At 38.5% G+C, this 16,985-nt stretch overlaps 2 protein-coding genes across 4 annotated transcripts; one reads left to right on the forward strand and one right to left on the reverse strand.

Moving 5' to 3' along the window:
- Positions 1-729: 729 nt before the first annotated feature.
- On the forward strand, positions 730-11,640 carry dclre1c (DNA cross-link repair 1C, PSO2 homolog (S. cerevisiae)). Its single transcript, XM_026363964.1, has 15 exons — positions 730-931; positions 1,110-1,161; positions 1,760-1,844; positions 2,907-2,966; positions 5,261-5,316; positions 6,000-6,101; positions 6,446-6,518; positions 6,980-7,120; positions 7,869-7,970; positions 8,192-8,328; positions 8,426-8,480; positions 8,605-8,693; positions 8,853-8,950; positions 9,231-9,317; positions 9,722-11,640. Exons 1-15 carry the CDS (start codon positions 823-825, stop codon positions 10,420-10,422), a joined length of 1,947 nt encoding a protein of 648 aa, XP_026219749.1. The 5' UTR covers positions 730-822; the 3' UTR covers positions 10,423-11,640.
- On the reverse strand, positions 10,364-14,831 carry LOC113164600 (overexpressed in colon carcinoma 1 protein homolog). Of its 3 annotated transcripts, none has more exons than XR_003299019.1 (9): positions 14,409-14,831; positions 13,998-14,022; positions 13,875-13,907; positions 13,548-13,624; positions 13,252-13,324; positions 12,456-12,895; positions 11,984-12,044; positions 11,823-11,872; positions 10,364-10,482 (listed from the first exon to the last, which is right to left on the reverse strand). XR_003299019.1 is itself a non-coding variant. In XM_026363965.1 (5 exons), exons 1-5 carry the CDS (start codon positions 14,455-14,457, stop codon positions 13,263-13,265), a joined length of 246 nt encoding a protein of 81 aa, XP_026219750.1. In that variant the 5' UTR covers positions 14,458-14,831; the 3' UTR covers positions 13,031-13,262. The 3 variants fall into 3 exon arrangements, 1 of the variants encoding a protein (XP_026219750.1); XR_003299020.1 differs by having other exon boundaries at positions 12,452-12,895; XM_026363965.1 differs by lacking the exons at positions 10,364-10,482; positions 11,823-11,872; positions 11,984-12,044; positions 12,456-12,895 and having other exon boundaries at positions 13,031-13,324.
- Between the last annotated feature and the right edge of the window lie 2,154 nt (positions 14,832-16,985).

A 16,985-nucleotide genomic window follows, 5' to 3' on the forward strand; every position in this document is an offset into this window, starting at 1 on the left:
TATATATTTTACATTTATATCTTATTTATATTTTTATATACTTATAATCATTTATATTCATTTATATCTTATTTATATTTATATACTTATAATATTTTATATTTAAAATATAATCTATTTTATTTTTATATAATTTATAATATCATATATATTTTACATTTATATCTTATTTATATTTTTATATAATTTATAATATCATTTATATATTTTACATTTATATCTTATTTATATTTTTATATACTTTATAATATCATTTATATATTTTACATTTATATCTTATTTATATTTTTATATACTTTATAATATCATTTATATATTTTACATTTATATCTTATTTATATTTTTTATATAATACTTTAAATATCATTTATATATTTTACATTTATATCTTATTTATATTTTTATATTATTATTCGCAGCTTCCTTTTGGTTGCCTGGTTACCCTAAACATTCTTCTTCTGTGCTGGAGGACCTGACTCAAGCCTCCAGTAGATGGCGCTAAAGGATTTGCCACCACACTGGACTGCTAAGGGGAAAGAAAATGTGTATAATTATTGTGATATTTTAGGAACTGACGCATTTACAGTTCATGTTCGTTATTATTCGCGCTAAATGTAAAATTGTTCAAGAGAGAATTCCAGGTGAAGCTCAGCATTTAACATTATATGATGAATGTCACCTGAACTTCCGCAAAGAGACACGAAGAAGAAGTCAACGCGGTGGGCGGGACACACAAACAGCCGAAGACCAGCTGCAGAGCGAAGAAGCTCATTAAAGACAAGTTTAACGGAATGTGATTAATTACAGAAGGTTTCCATAAAGATGAGTTCGTTTGCAGGTCGAATGAAGGAGTATCCTACTATTTCTCTGGACCGGTTCGACAGGGAGAACCTACATGCCCGGGCATATTTCCTCTCCCACTGCCACAAAGGTGAGCTTGGCAGCTAGCTAGCTAGACAACGAGCTAACGTTAGCGTGTCCGTAGGTTGGACATGAAACTGGTTAAGTTGGTAAAATTATATATTTCTACATCATCCGTCTTATTTGTTTGTAGTTTGTAGTTCACATAGCATTTACCTGCCTGACTTCAGTGTTATCCCTCTCAACAGATCACATGAAGGGACTGAAAGGACCTCTGCTAAAGAGAAAGCTGCAGTTCAGGTGAAGACAGTTTCTATTCTGACTTAGTTAATAAGAAAATGATAATTAAAACTATTAACAGCTAAATTTACACGTTTTAACATCAACTGACACCGAAATATACGGAAACCCATATCTGCCAGTTAAAGATGAAATATGTAATATGATGGGGGTGTTTGGTGATGAATCTAATTTAAATTAAAGTTCAATATTTGTTATTTACAAAGTCAAAAATTATAAAACCTTAAAATGTCGAAATAGAATGATTAGATTAAAATGATAAATGTTTATGTCCAAGTTGTTAAATGAAAAGTCATAATGTAGTAAGTCAAAATAAGAAAATATAAAGGTACGATTTGTCAAAATTATAAAACAATACAGTAAAATATTAATTGTCATCAAAATCAACATCACAATCTAAAAGAATTATCATTTTTACACTAAGTCACAAATTAAAACTTTGGTATACTAGGCATTGATTTTGAGATTCATTACACCAGAATTAAGACCATTTGTGGAGTGTTTTTATTTTCCGTCATCACTAACTTTTCTTTCCTTAAAAAGCTTTTATTAAGCCTTCATTCTACAATGGTCTTGTTATCTTATCTTTTGGTTGCAGCCGTACTGTGAGGCTGTACTGCTCCTTCGTGACCAAAGAGCTTCTACTGAACAATCCAAAGTACGCGTTCTGGGAGGAGTACATTGTAAGTCCCCTGTTTAACTCTCAATATAATATAGACAGTTATCATTGATGGCTACTGACAATATAGGAATGATAAATAATAATTGTAAGGTGCATTGTGTATAGAATTAATAACAACTTGAAAAATCACAAAAATTCAATCAGACTTTGCTTTTTATTATATTTTTCATTTTAGATAATATTTTTAATATTTCAATAAATGAAAATAGCATGGACAAAAGTGATAAGTGCCCTTAACCTAATATTTTGTTGCCCAACATGTGGAGAACCACAAACAAGTGAGACTTGTGTGTTCACCTGCCAACACGTAGTTTGGAAGTCGATTTCAGAATGATCTTTTATTTTACATGCTTGGGTGCTTTTAGCTGTGTCATCATCCTGTTGGATGGATAATGGTCTGTGACAACGACGGGGCTTTTTTCTGACACTGGGCAACATGTTTGAGTCCAGAGACTTCATTTCATTCACTGCACAGATTAAAGGCATTTAGTGCTAAATGTAGGAAACCAGCCCCAAAGCAAAACTGACAACCTCCTCGTGTGGTAGAAGGTACAGTGGTCTTTTATTTGGAAGTTTAATATTTTCTTCTGAACATTTGAGCTCATGTGACTGGGGAAAAAAAGCTTCAGTTTTGTTTCATCTGTCCAAATGCATTTAGGCAAATTGCAGCCTTTTTATGCTTCCTTCCAATCTCCAGTTAAAATATTCTCTTTTAGATCTGACTGAAGCTCCCAGTTCAGACTCTGAGGTTTAGGTAGAAGCAGGTGATTAATTATGTCTCCTCCTTTTACTGAAGCTTGTTTGCGATATATTTTTCCAGAGCTAAAGGTGTGAGCTATATTTCATGCTTTACCGGAATAAATATAATTATTCTATATGTACAAACCTTTTAAATTTGACCTTTTCATTTAGACTTTAGTTTATAACGCATTTGTCTTATTGAGAAACTTAGACAAAACTCAATGACCTACAGATTCATTGTGTCCTGGTATTTTGAGTAACAGAGGCTTTTTGGCTGTTTTTACTAAATGTCAGTGTCATTTTCTCACATGAATCTGTTTAGGTTGCACTGGAGTTGGAGAGCCCCACTCAGATTTCCCTTGTGGATGAGGCTTCAGGAGAGGTAAAACTGATTATTTCTTCAAGCTGTAGCCTATATAGTGCATCCTGAAAGCATTCAGAGTGCTTGTCCACTTTTGTCATGTTACACACTTATACCTAAATGTATTAAATTAATGCTTCACAATTCAACAAATATTTTATAATAGCACACTAATCTTAAGTTTGTTTAAAACATTTGCAAATTTATCAAAAATAAGAAAGGAAAAGAAATCACACTTACAAAAGTAGTCACTCTTTGCCATGACACTAAAAGCAGCTCTGGTGCATCCTGTTTCCACTGATCATCCTTGAAATGTTTGTACAACTTGATTAGAGTCCACCTGTGGGAAATTCAGCCGATCGGACTTGATTTGGAAAGACTTGCACCTGTCTAAGGTTCCACAGTTAACGGTGCATGTCAGAGCACAAGCAAGCCATGAACTACAAGGAATTGTCTGTAGATCACAACACAGGATTGTATCAAGACACAGATATGGGGAAAGATTAAAAAATGTCTGCATCAATGAAGGTTCTAATGAGCACAGTGGCCTCCAGCATCCATCCTAATATGATTTTAGTGAGTGCGTGATTGTGTGGATCTAGAAGTCCATTGCTCCACAAGCTATATGCAGCTGTTTTCTTGCTATGTTTCTGTCATGTCTCATCTTATTATTGTTAAACTCTCCACCATTGTCACTGAACAGTCTCTGGGGTCAAAGTTTCTGTATCCAGTCATGGACAAAATGTTTCACCATTTCAGAAGGCCTCCATCAGGTCACTGTGTGAACTGAATAATGTAGAGATACCACACACCTGGTTTTACTTTATCTTTGACATATTCCACTTTCATTCACAGTCTTCTTCAAGATTATGTTTCATTCTGCATCTTTATTTCCTGAGCTGTTGAGAAATAGTAGTTTCTATTGGTGACGGCCATGTTCACAACAACAACCCAACCTCTGGTCTCCAACAATAAAAGCCCTAATCTTCTTTTCTTTACATGTACATTTTATATAGAAAGTGTACAATATAATGTAAACAGTGTAGAAATATAATATGAATACATATTAGTATGTGGAATTTAACCTCTTCTTTAATAAATATAAAAATAAATGAAAATAAATATAAAAAAATAAATGAAAATAAATATAAATACTAACATGTACCGGTATATAAATATTTTATTTGTATATTTACATTTTTTGAAGAAGAGATGTGTCTGCGTCGGGGTGTGTGTGTGTGTGTGTGTATATGTATATGTATATGTAGGTGTGGGTGGATGTGGTCAGAATGCTGCCTGCACTGAAAACTGAATAATGTAGAGATAACACACCTGGTTCAAATTCTTACACATCTACAACCACAGTTTTGTTGTACTGGGATGCCAGTGGTATCCTACCAGCAGGCTTTGCTTTAGTTTTACTGTATCTTTGACACATTTCATTTCATTCATTTTTGCAGCATTATTATTGCATTATTTCCTGGGCTGTTGAGAAGTTTCAGTAGTCTCTCAGCAGAATTATGACCAAATTTAATTTGTTTTTCTATTAAGTTTATTTTTTCTTGAACTCTGTCTGGATGAAACCACTGCTCACCACCTGAACAGTACCATGTTTTTCAGTGACAGGAACTGAAGAAGAGAAGCAGAAAGAAGAAACAGCCTTTATTTGTCATATTTAAAATGAAACTGATCCTCTGTATTTCCCTGGGGGGGATCAGTGGGCAGCTACATACAGCACCCGGGGAGCTAGCGTGGAGTGTCTTGCTCCAGGACACGCCTGGTGACTGTGACAGGGTTTGATCCCTGAACCTTCTGTATCTAATCTAGCCAATGATCTACCCATTGAGCCACCAGGAGGCTAGTCAGCATTAAGGAAAAGATAAATGCAGCAATGTACAGAGACAATCTGTTCCAAAGTGTTCTGGACGTCAGACTGGGGTGACGTTTCAGGACAACGACTCTAAGCACACAGCCAAGATAACAAAGGATTGGCCACAGGATGACCTGAAAAACATTTTTTTATTTTTAATACATGTGCAAAGATTTCAAGGAAACATCTTTCACTTTGACATTATGGGGTAATTTTTTTAGGATTGTGAGAAAAATAATGAATTTAATTTTGGAATAACGCTGTAACGTAACACAATGTGGAGAAAGTGAAGCACTGACAATACTTACTGAATGCACTGTAGGTCATCGTTTGTCTTTCAGACTTCTTAGTAGTTGTTGCTCAATCTTTCTCTTAAGTCTTTCCTTCTCTAATAACAAGTAGGCTGTCATGTGTGTCTCATGCATAATTGTTCTTCGTGTGACAGAAAGAAGAGGTCGTGGTGACGTTGCTTCCTGCAGGTCATTGTCCCGGCTCAGTTATGTAAGTCAAACAAATTATTAACTGATTTATTTGCCTTGTTTTGTAGCATGAAGACAAACCACCTCCCAGAACCATCTGTGACTCCAACTGTAACGTTTCTTTCAGAATTTTATTAGAAGGTTCTGTGTCCTTTTTTCAAGAAGGTCCTTGATCTAAATACTGATGATCAATTTAAAATCTATTTAGTTTTAATTGATGATATATGAAGAAAAATACAGGTCCTTAAAACACATGGGTTCCTCCTCCATAAACAAATATTACACATAAACATTAATGTGGAGTCTTGAGTCTTGGCAAAATAGTGGGTTAATAGGTTACTTTATAATAGGTTACACATGTAAACTAACAGTAGGACCATCAGTAGCTACAGTAACATCATTAAACAACAAAAGTCAGTTTTAGCAAAATCTTCATACAACTTTTTCTATTAGGATAATTATTTCCTTTAATAATTAATATCATTAGGTCTAGAAAATAAATATACAATAAATACTGGTATCTACTGTTTTTTCATTATGATGTTGCTCAGGTTTCAAGTGGCATAGTATGCATCACTAAAAATGTCATGAATGAATGAATACTTTGAACATATTTAAGTTTCAGTGGAAATTACATCTTTGCATACATACAAGCTCTAGTAAAAAGGTCAAAACAGGAAATTGATTGTATGTTTGTGTGTGAAGGTTCCTGTTTGAAGGGTCCAAAGGAAATGTGTTGTATACAGGAGACTTCAGGTTTGCAGCTGGAGACGCATCCAGAATAGAGCTTCTACACTCTGGCAGCAGGTCAGTCACTGACCGTCCTCCGTATTTCCCAGAACCACAGATGACACTTTCCCGTATCCTGTTGTGTTCGACAACACAGTTACAATTTAGTTTAATAGAGAACATAAAATTCTCACATTTAGGGAAATGTATGTTTTGCTTTTATATAATTTTGAAAATAATGGCAGATGAACTAATCGAATAGAATAATTGTTGTAACTTTATTTGTTAGAGGACAGTTAAGATAAGTCATCTTCATTTATTTGATCTGATTTACACCTGTATTCTCGGTGCTTTATCTAGAGGTCTTGGCTTCATTTGGTCTTTTTATTTAACGTCTCACACTTTGGTTTCATGTTCCACAGAGTAAAGGACATTCAGAGTGTGTATCTGGACTCTACTTTCTATGACCCACGTTTCTATCAAATCCCCACTAGGGTAAGTTAAGTTAGTCCTGGAATATCACGTTTTTTTAACCCAGAAGAACAAACGGTAACACAGCTTTAAAATTGCCAACATCCACAAAGTGATGTCATTATTAATAATTTTAGGAATTTAATATGAATTGAGAGCTTTGCCTTCTAACTCAGGTCCCTCCTCACTGCATTGGTTCTGCCAGACAGGCAGACTCACTGTTTTCTGGCATTAAAACTAAACAGTATGATCTTTATGAGGATTTATTGTAGACTTTTGTGTGAGACTGACAGTTTTAGTAAAATTCAGCAGAATCTGCAACAACTGCAAAGAAAAAGGGAGAAGTGTTTTTGTAGTCACTGAGCGTCATGAAAAGCTCATAAGATTATTATTTGGTATTTTTTTACTGTTCGTTTGTGTGTCTTATTATCCATGCGGTTCAAAACAACAATCAACAGTCATTTTGTCTGTGTTTGTGTCTGTAGGAGGTCTGTCTGAAAGGTATCTTAGAGCTTGTTAAAAACTGGATCAGTCAGAGTTCACATCATGTCGTGTGGCTCAACTGTAAAGCTGCGTATGGATATGAATACTTATTTACCAACCTGGGAGATGAGTTCAACACACAGGTAACCGACCAGCCACATTTGGAAAGCAACATATACACATTCCTAACATAACAGGGACGAGGTGGTGAATAAAATATTCACTGTACTCCATAATTAACTCGTTGAGGTGTAAATGTAGCCATGAGGAAGTTACAGGATATAGTTTGTAAGTGACAAAGATGAGAAGGACAAAGGCCTCTTAAGGAGGGAGCTCATGGAGGCGCTATGTAAACGGTAAATCACACTTCATTGTGGTCAACACATACTTATACTTACATTTTGGTGTAAGTTTAGTCTCAGCAAACATCAGCAGTTATATTTAATTCAAACTACTTTTAATGATGCTAATGAAATGTGAGAAAACTGGAGGCCTCTAGTTTTTTGTTTACCCCTGTTCTGGTGTAGACCTACATGTTAGCATCTGTAAGATGAATTAAATTTCACAGCTATAGAAAAAGTAAAAGCAGCTCTTTCCACAAAAATCCTCTAAACTACCACTTCACTCAAATCCAAACAAACAAATCCAGGATGCTGCACTGTATTTAAATTAGAGGAGGAGCCAAGTTCACCGATAGCAGCAGTTGATTGAGGCTGGATGAATTATAAAAATGACCTATTTACAAATTTGCACTGGACCAGGAGGTTTAAAATCTCCCCACTACCCCAAGAGTTCAACCAAGTTCAAATGGGGCTCTAAACACATTTCTTTGGTATTTAATGCACTGTGAAAACACATTTATTGACACATTTCACGTTTTTTCTTTTGTAGATTCATGTCAACAGTTTGTCGATGTTCAAGAAGATGCCAGAAATCCTGAGCTATGTGACAACTGACCGCAGGACACAGATTCATGCCTGTCGACACCCAAAGGTCCCACTTCAGATGTTTTTAGCATCACTCTCATGTCTGTGTGGTTAAAAAAGGAAGCTACGGCTGCTAGCTCGTTAACTTAGCTCATCAATAATCCTGTAACTACTGTTGTTCTGCTTCAAATATATTTGTTCTACACGGAAAATTTAAAGGTGCATTTGTGAGAATCGTACTATTGTCAGATCTGTCCCGTTCTTCTGTTTTTGGGGTTTTGTGTGTAGGATGATGAGTATTTCCAAGGCAACAGGCTGCCGTGTGGGTGCACAGCTGCAGACGGGACTCCTCTTCGTATCATCAGCATCAAACCATCTACCATGTGGTTTGGAGAGAGAACCAAAAAGACCAACGTTATAATAAAGTAAGACTCCTTCCATATTCAGTTGGATACTAAGACACACTAACCATTAGTTGGTCGTAAGTGGCTAAATAATAATTGTATGTTTGTGTTTTTCTAGAACTGGAGCGAGTTCCTTCAGAGCCTGTTTCAGCTTCCACTCCTCCTACTCTGAGGTACTTTGATTTTAGAAATAAAAACATAATGCATTTGTCATGATACATTCCTTCTATATTTCTGTTTGTTACATGTCGTCTTTTCCAACTCACTCACATACACAACGTTTCTGTTTATCTTCAGATTAAAGATTTCTTGTCGTACCTCCAGCCGGTCAACATCTACCCCAGTGTCATCCCCATTGGTCGGACACTGGCTGAGGTGACACAGCTGTGAGTCAAGTTTTCATCTGTTAGTTTAAAGCGTCTAACTAAGTCAGAATTTTAATTTTGTGGTTTGTTGTCTTGTCATTAGAAATGTTAATAATAGATCTGTATGTTATTTATAGGTTTACATGAGTATCTATCTATCTATCGCCACTGTTTGATTAGGTTGAAGCTGATGTGCAGAAAACAATCTGATCACTCGAGACTCATCTACAAACCTCTGGGGGTTCTGAAACGCTGCAGAGTGGAGCGACCTACATATGGTAACACACACAAGCCTGACAGGTGCAGCTGCTGTACTTGTTTACAGGTCACCGTATGGTGCATGACATACAAAACATATGGGTTACAGACATTTGCAGAATGTACAGTGAGACCCCATTTACACACAGTCACAGAGACTAAGACAGATCACTTCTACTTTGTTGTCTCGTTCCCTCAGTAACAGAAAACTTGTAACTAATGAGTTTAATCCTCGTCTTCACATATTTCACTTTTAGAATGACATGATGGTAGTTCATATTAAAACACTCATGTTTTCAGATTCAGACGTTGATGACGAGCTGTTTGAGGGGCTGGACCTGGCACCAGTGAGGAAGAAGATGGGGCTGAACAAGGATGTAACAAAAGGTGAATGTTATCTAAATTGATAACGTTACAACAGCGAGAGACGGAGCAAGTTTCACAGACCACAACGTACTCTACAATAATTCATGACAGTTTAGGAACAGAGATTTGTCACATGAACCATCAACACAAAACCAATCTGAACTATATATTGAAGCATAGCTTCATAATTTATCATCATACCTCTTTTAGATGGATGAGATGAGGGACAAATCCAGTGTGTTCTGTACAAAGATGTATTTAAACAAGTATCTAAAGCTAATCTCAGCTGACTCAACTGGATCTTCCATAGTATAAAGTGTCATTTTTGTTTCCCTGTTGATTTGCAGCAGAACCAATGATCAGAGGAGTTAAAGTGAGCTAAACACAGTTGAGACTGAATGACATGTCTTTGGTTTCTGTTTTAGAGAAAACTCAGAGTCCTGAAGGAACAGCGCCCCCTGTTTCTATGGAGGAGTCTTTATCTGTGACAGTCACTGACACACAGGCTGTGGCGCACAACTACATGGACTGCACTGAGTCCAACGATGAAGAGGAGGAGGAGGAGGAGGAGCACGAGGGACAGGGGGATGCAAAACCTGCTAAGGAGGAAGTGATGAAGGAACCTGAGGAGAAGATGGAGGAAGAAGGCAAAGAGAACTGTCACGCTCCGAAGTGGGAAGACTTCTTCACCACGGAGATGCTGACTGACAGTCAGAACAGCCAATCACATTCCTGCTGCTCTGTCACCTCCCCCTCCAGGATGACTGGTTCACAGACACCAGAACTGTTCAGTGATGAAGAACCTCCTGGTAATGATGAGAACTTCAGCCTGACGCTGTCTGCCTCTTTGTCAAATCATTCCTCTCAGAACATGGACTCTTGTTTACCTGACACTCTGATCCTGGCACCAGAGCAGAGGGAACAAGGTAACGTCAGGACCAGTATGACGTCTCAGAAGGAGGTGAACGACGGTCTGATCCTTCAGCCAGAGCTGGACGAGGTGTCAGATTCTCAGGCATCATCGGATTTTAATATTCCCTGCACGCCGGAGTCAAAGGTTCCACAACCAGACGAACTGCTACAGCTGTACAGGAAGTTGGCTTCAGGAGAGGAGCTGCCCATCTGAAGAGGTTTTGGTCTGAGATACTGTCCCACCTTTGTCATTAGTAGATTCTACACTGTGCAGCTGTGAAAATGGTAAGAATTCATGTTCCAGAGTTTTATTGGTCCATTTGGGTTCTGAATAACCAGTTAAGTTCCTAAATTGTTAAACAGATTTTCATTTGTTTTTCAATTTAAAAGAGAAGAAAAATCTGAACTGTCCTTTTTCAGATTTCCTTAATTGTACTTAAATCAAAAATGGCACAAACATAACAGCAGTCTAATATTTTATTTTCATGTTTTCATTAGTGGCATGTTGTCCCAAGAAGAAACGGATTTCTGTTAAATATGTATCTCCTGTTTATCTGCCTTGAAGGTTTGAGGACATTTTAACTAAATAACAGTAAAAGTTTACAAAGACGCACCATCGCCGTTACCACAGAAATATATATTTAACGTACAGCGTTTCAACTTTGACTGTTTAATATCAAAACAAGCAGTCGTAGTCCCAGATAAACTTCTTTAGAACCATACGTTGAGAACATTCCTATGAAGCTACAGTCTGACCTCATATTAAACCACACAGACCTCAGTAAAATACACACACACACACACACACACACACACACACACACACACACACACACACACACACACACACACACACACACACACACACACACACACACACACACACACTTCATTCCAGTGCACTTTAAGCTGACTTAATGCACCTGTGCACATCACAGCTGACAGTTTGTGGTTTGTCCTGCTGACGCTTTTCTACATTGTCATGTAGATTAAATATTTATTTTCAACAATCGAGCTTTTGTTTTTTCATTATTGAACTACTGTAAGTTTAGATCAGTAATTAGTTTAAATGGAAAATCAATTTGCAGGTTGATTTTTAATCGTTTGTCATGATTTATGCTCTTTTTCTTTATTCTATATCTGCTTTTCATTGTCAAACAGACAATCAGTTTATCAGGAACTACTAACTCCTCGTTCATGAAGATGATGATGTTCATGTCTTTAACTGTTTTAGGGCCCTTTTGTTTTTCATCAAAGTTATTCAGACAACACACATCCAGCTACAGAAGGAACTGATGTAGTTTCACACATTTCCAATAGAGGCGCTAATGAAAACGCTGAGCTGTCATCCTACTTCTACTTTGAAGGTGTCTACAGAAGAACTACTGTTGTAAACAAAATGTCAATGACAACTAATAAATAAACTTCAGTTCATGAAGGTGAAGTGAGCATTTCTGAGTGTTGGTTGAATAATGTGTATTAAACGAGATCTCGTTAAGCTACTGCTACCGTTTGTTTTATCCTGATAACAGATTACGCAGACGTTCAGCAGGACAAAGTCCAATTTAAACATACGGACATGCAACCAGTAGTTTTAAATTCGATGTGACTTACGTCTCTGATGTCCATCACAAATAACAGTCCAGAAACAGCCGATTACAAACCTGGTTACACATAAACAGAGAAATCAGTGTTGTCCAGGAGGAACGTTCCTAAAGAAATCGATTACAGAAACCAGGTTACTCAAGAGCACGTGTACAAAGACCAGTACGTACCTGTGGCTGCTTTAAAACTGCATTTGATGAACTTTTTGGGTTCCTGCTCTCGAATTTCCATCTAGAAGATAAAAAAATAAACATTTGTGTCAAATTTCACAGAGAGGAAAAGACTGAAACAGTATAAATAATAAAACAGAATAAACTACAAACTTCAGCAGTTTAACGACAGGCGAAACATTTAGAAAAGAAATGAAGCGGGATGAGGAAAAAATGGAGAGAAATAAAAAAACTAAATGAGCCATTAGGACAATTAACTATTTCAAAACAAGTCTCCATAGCAACAAGCATGTCATCACTCTTTAGCGCCCCCTGTGTATTTTCCTGCATTAAGTCATCTGTTGATTATGTTTCATGGTAAAACTGAATTTAGTTAGTGAACCTATTGTTAAACTAATTTTCTCTGTGTAAATATTTAAACCATCACATGAGTTCTGATCACTGAGCAGGTGAGTGACAGGACTCTACCCACGTGTCCAGTCTGATGAAGTTATCTCACAGCAGGAGCCTCTGGCTGTTTCTACTCCGGACGAGCGTGTGCAGGTTTTTATTCCAGACAAACAAACCACAGGTGAGTTCAGGGTAACCGGCTTCTAGTAAGCAGGTGCTGCAGGTCAGTGACTGACTGCTGGTGAAGAAACCTGTCACCACATCAGGCAGCTGCACCAATGAAAAGCTCCCGGTGGAATCCTCAGTGTCTGGAATAAAAACCTGAACTCGAGTCTGTGGTCGATTTGGCAGCATGAACACAAGCGGCTCCACAGTCAGTTCACTCCTCACAGAGGGCGCTGAGAGAGAAGATTGGCTTCACCGGGTGCTGCTGCTGTTTCCTGTTGGAGACTTGGTGGGATTTTGATGGAAACAGGAACCTGGGGGGTTTTTGTTTTTCTCACTCAATCTTCTGCAGCACGTCTGGGAGACAGAGAAGACTAAAGATAGATTCACTTCCTCCAAATTAGACTGGGTACATTCAGTTCCTGCCAGTGAACAGGAAAGTGAGCAATTGATTAATTAACTTAACTTTGCATTTTTTAAATACTGTGAATAAAAATACTGTGAATAAAAGTACTGAAAGATCTGACTAAACTACAAACTGGATTTCTTCTTAACTACAGGTCCAGGTCTGTGTTCTCCAAATGAGTTTGGGATCATTTCTTAGAAATAAAAATAAAATACATCAGTTACACAAACATATAAGTGCTGATCATTAATGAAAAGGAAAACAAACACACACACACACACACACACACAGAGCAACATGCACAGACCTGGCTCTTCATTAAAACTCCTGTCCGCCCCCCCACAGCGGCTTCCCGAGGGACATGGAGTCGTTGTCAGTCTCTGTGGACGACACTTTAATTAACACACACACCAAACTTTAATGCAGTCGTTGCAGTATTAGTACCTCCATATGAAGTACTTATACATGAAAATAAACCACACACAAACACTTGACAGCGATCTGTGTCGTTTCTCTCCCACGCTCTCACAACCCTGGAGACTGGACAGGAAATTGAGGCTCTGTGTGTGTGTGTGTGTGTGTGTGTGTGTGTGTGTGTGTTACCTCTTAGCGATCCTATCTGTACTTGAGGGATGCTGCTCAGGTCTGTGGGTAAACCCAGATACACACCTCCATAGTTCCTGTCACACAAATGTTATTTTCCATCATGAATATCGACGTGGTGAAATCTACTCAACTGTTTCTGAAAGTCTCCGTGACCTTTGACCTCAGTGTGTGAAGACAGGCTCATTGAAACTGCATCACTACACCGAACTGGAGCGAGCACGAGGTCACTGAAGGTCACTGAAGGTCACTTCTGTTTTCTGTATTCCAGTGAGCAGTTTCTGAGCTCGTCTTCACACACTGATGTTCCACAGACGAATGACTCACTTCCTCTTGTCTTCTGACAGCTGCTCGTCCGACCTGTCAACACACACACACACATTAAAACTGAACTGAGTTACCTCTGAACATCACAGGACGGTTGAACAACACGGACTAAAACGTACTTACACTTTTGATGAAGACTCAGTTCGACCTGAGAACATAAACAGACCATTCAACAACTAACTTGGGATCATTTTCATTACAGCACGTTAATTAAGTTAAGTTTGTGTCTCCTCTCCTGTAGTTCTGCTTCCTCCTCTCAAAACCACAAAAGATTCAAAACACAAAGCTACAATAACCAACAAAGATGTGAAATCTACAAAAAGGTAACTTGTATTAAAGATACATACTAATACTTATATAAAAATAAAGTATTAGTACCGGTCGAAACATAAAATATACTGAAACATTCAATATCTGCTGTGTTGTCTCTGTTTTAAAATGATTTATTTCACTTTAGTTTTAAACTAAAAGTACGCGACATGTAGGAGAAACATGTCTTCTCGTCTTCACGCTCAGCTTCAGACGGTTTCTCACCTCCAGACCTGCGGCTGCTGTTGGTTTGTGAGGAGTTTCCACATCCCATGTTTCATCCGACTCCAACGGCTCAGAGAAGAAACAAATGTAAAGAAGACAGAGGACGGAGAAGTGTGTTTTCTTCACTCTCCTCTGCTTCTATCGACTGCGAGAGAAGATTCAAATAAATAAATGTGAAATGACGCTAAGAATAAAAACAACACGAGCTGGGAGGGAAGGAGGAGACAGTGTTTCCCTGCTGCTCAGAGACCACAGCTCTCAGAGTGTGTGTGTGTGTGTGTGTGTTTCAATCTCTGCACAGTTTGAAGGCAGCAGATCAAAGTCGACTACAATCACTTTAATTGGTTCATTTCTTGCCAAATTCAGCTGAAGTGGGATTGTGGGGGGGGGGCAGTTTCTTTTAAAGGTGCAGTACAGCCGAAACATCTGGGTCACAAATTCAATTCAATTCAATTCAATTTTATTTGTAGAGCGCTTTTTACAATTGACATTGTCACAAAGCAGCTTTACACAACCAAAGAACAGTACATGAACAGTGAATGTGTATGAGTCATAATAATGTGATTGTCCCTGATGAGCAAGCCCAGGGCGACAGTGGCAAGGAAAAACTCCCTGAGAAGGCAACAGGAAGAAACCTTGAGAGGAACCAGACTCAACAGGGAACCCATCCTCATATGGGTGATTACATGCTGTGTAGGCAGCAGTCCAGTATAACAGTTAAAGTATTTTAAGTTAATATGGAGTCCAGTTAGTTATTGCAGGCAGACTAGTTCCATTCCTTGACTATCGAGCGTTGAGTCGAGACCTCCAAGAAACAGCTTCCGACGTCCGCCGAGGCCGGGACCGACATCATAGTAGCTTGTGACCAATCCAGTCTCCAAACGCATCCCAAAGGGCAAACGGTGGATCCAGGCGACGAGATCTCCAGCCAGAAGTTGGGCATCAGGACGAGTCAGACAGGTCCAGAGGGCAAAGGGTGGAATGACGTGTAGCTCGACAGAGAGACAGGAAGAGGGAAAAGAGAGAGGGAGAGGGAAAGAGAGAGAAGAGGAGAGATTGCAGTTAGTTGTATTCACAGTCAGATAAAGTTTGAGGTGAATGTATATTTAGTGTAGTGCAGCAGGGACTCCGGCAGGACTAACTATGACAGCCTAACTAAAAGGGTGGGTTCAGAAGAAAACACAGACATGAGGGCGCACTGGGATGTAGAGCAACCAAACACTTCACCATCAACAAACCCGAGTGATCAGTGAGAGTTGGGAAGACAGCATCTAAACATACCAGTTCACCATAAAGCTCTACGTCCATGAGTCCTTCCCAGATCTATTTACTCAAATGCTTGACTAAATAGGTAGGTTTTCAGCCTAGACTTAAACACTGAGACTGTGTCTGAGTCCCGAACGCTATTTGGAAGGCTATTCCATAACTTTGGGGCTTTGTAAGAAAAAGCTCTGCCCCCAGCTGTAGTTTTTAGGATACGAGGTACTGACAGGCAGCCAGCATCCTTTGAGCGAAGTAGGCGTGGTGGATCATAAGACACTAGCAGTTCACTTAGATAATGCGGCGCAAGACCATTTAATGCTTTAAATGTCAAAAGTAGTATTTTAAAATCAATGCGAAATTTCACGGGGAGCCAATGAAGTGTAGATAAGATAGGCGTGATGTGATCGTATCTTCTGGTTCGAGTGAGGACTCTCGCTGCTGCATTCTGAACTAACTGAAGCTTGTTTATGCACCTGGCTGAACAGCCAGACAGTAAGGCATTACAGTAGTCCAACCTAGAGGTGATGAAAGCATGGACTAATTTTTCTGCATCATTTAGTGACAAAATATTCCTTATCTTGGCAATATTTCTGAGGTGAAAGAAAGCTGTCCTGGTGACATTATCTACATGAGCTTCAAATGAAAGACTGGAATCTAGAATTACACCAAGGTCTTTGACTGTTGCACTAGATGTAACGGAAAGGCCATCTAGAGTTACGGTGTGGTCTAACATCTTGCTTCTAGCTGCAGATGATCCTATAACTAGTACTTCTGTCTTATCAGGATTTAGCAGAAGGAAGTTAATTAGCATCCAGTCTCGTATATCCTTTACACATTGCTCAACTTTATTAAGCAGTTTGATCTCATCTGGTTTTGATGAAACATATAACTGTGTGTCGTCAGCATAACAATGAAAGTTAATACCATGTTTACGGATAATGTTGCCCAGAGGAAGCATGTAGAGGGAAAAAAGCAGGGGGCCTAAAACTGAACCCTGTGGAACACCAAACTCCACTGGAGAGCATGTGGAGTAATCGCCATTTAGATCTACATACTGATAACGATCAGTCAAATAGGACCTAAGCCAGGAGAGGGCCGTTCCCTTAATTCCAACAACATTTTCTAGTCTGTGAAGGAGAATGCTATGGTCAATAGTGTCGAAAGCTGCACTGAGATCGAGTAGCACAAGCATAGAGACACTACCCTGATCAGAGGCCAATAGGAGGTCATTTACTACTTTAACAAGGGCCGTCTCTGTGCTGTGATGAGGCCTAAATCCTGACTGATAGAGTTCATGTATGTTATTTCTATGAA

The sequence above is a fragment of the Anabas testudineus genome, chromosome 23 (assembly GCF_900324465.2).
Source record: "Anabas testudineus chromosome 23, fAnaTes1.2, whole genome shotgun sequence".
NCBI lineage: Eukaryota > Metazoa > Chordata > Actinopteri > Anabantiformes > Anabantidae > Anabas > Anabas testudineus.

Coding starts and splice junctions, on each gene's coding strand:
- dclre1c (XM_026363964.1), top strand. CDS start 823: ATGAGTTCGTTTGCAGGTCGAATGAAGGAGTATCCTACTATTTCTCTG. Junction 8,694..8,852: donor CTGGCTGAGGTGACACAGCT/GTGAGTCAAGTT, acceptor CTGTTTGATTAG/GTTGAAGCTGATGTGCAGAA. Junction 9,318..9,721: donor GAACAAGGATGTAACAAAAG/GTGAATGTTATC, acceptor TTTCTGTTTTAG/AGAAAACTCAGAGTCCTGAA.
- LOC113164600 (XM_026363965.1), bottom strand. CDS start 14,457: ATGGGATGTGGAAACTCCTCACAAACCAACAGCAGCCGCAGGTCTGGA. Junction 13,625..13,874: donor CTGTCAGAAGACAAGAGGAA/GTGAGTCATTCG, acceptor TTTGTGTGACAG/GAACTATGGAGGTGTGTATC. Junction 13,325..13,547: donor ACAGATAGGATCGCTAAGAG/GTAACACACACA, acceptor TGTCGTCCACAG/AGACTGACAACGACTCCATG.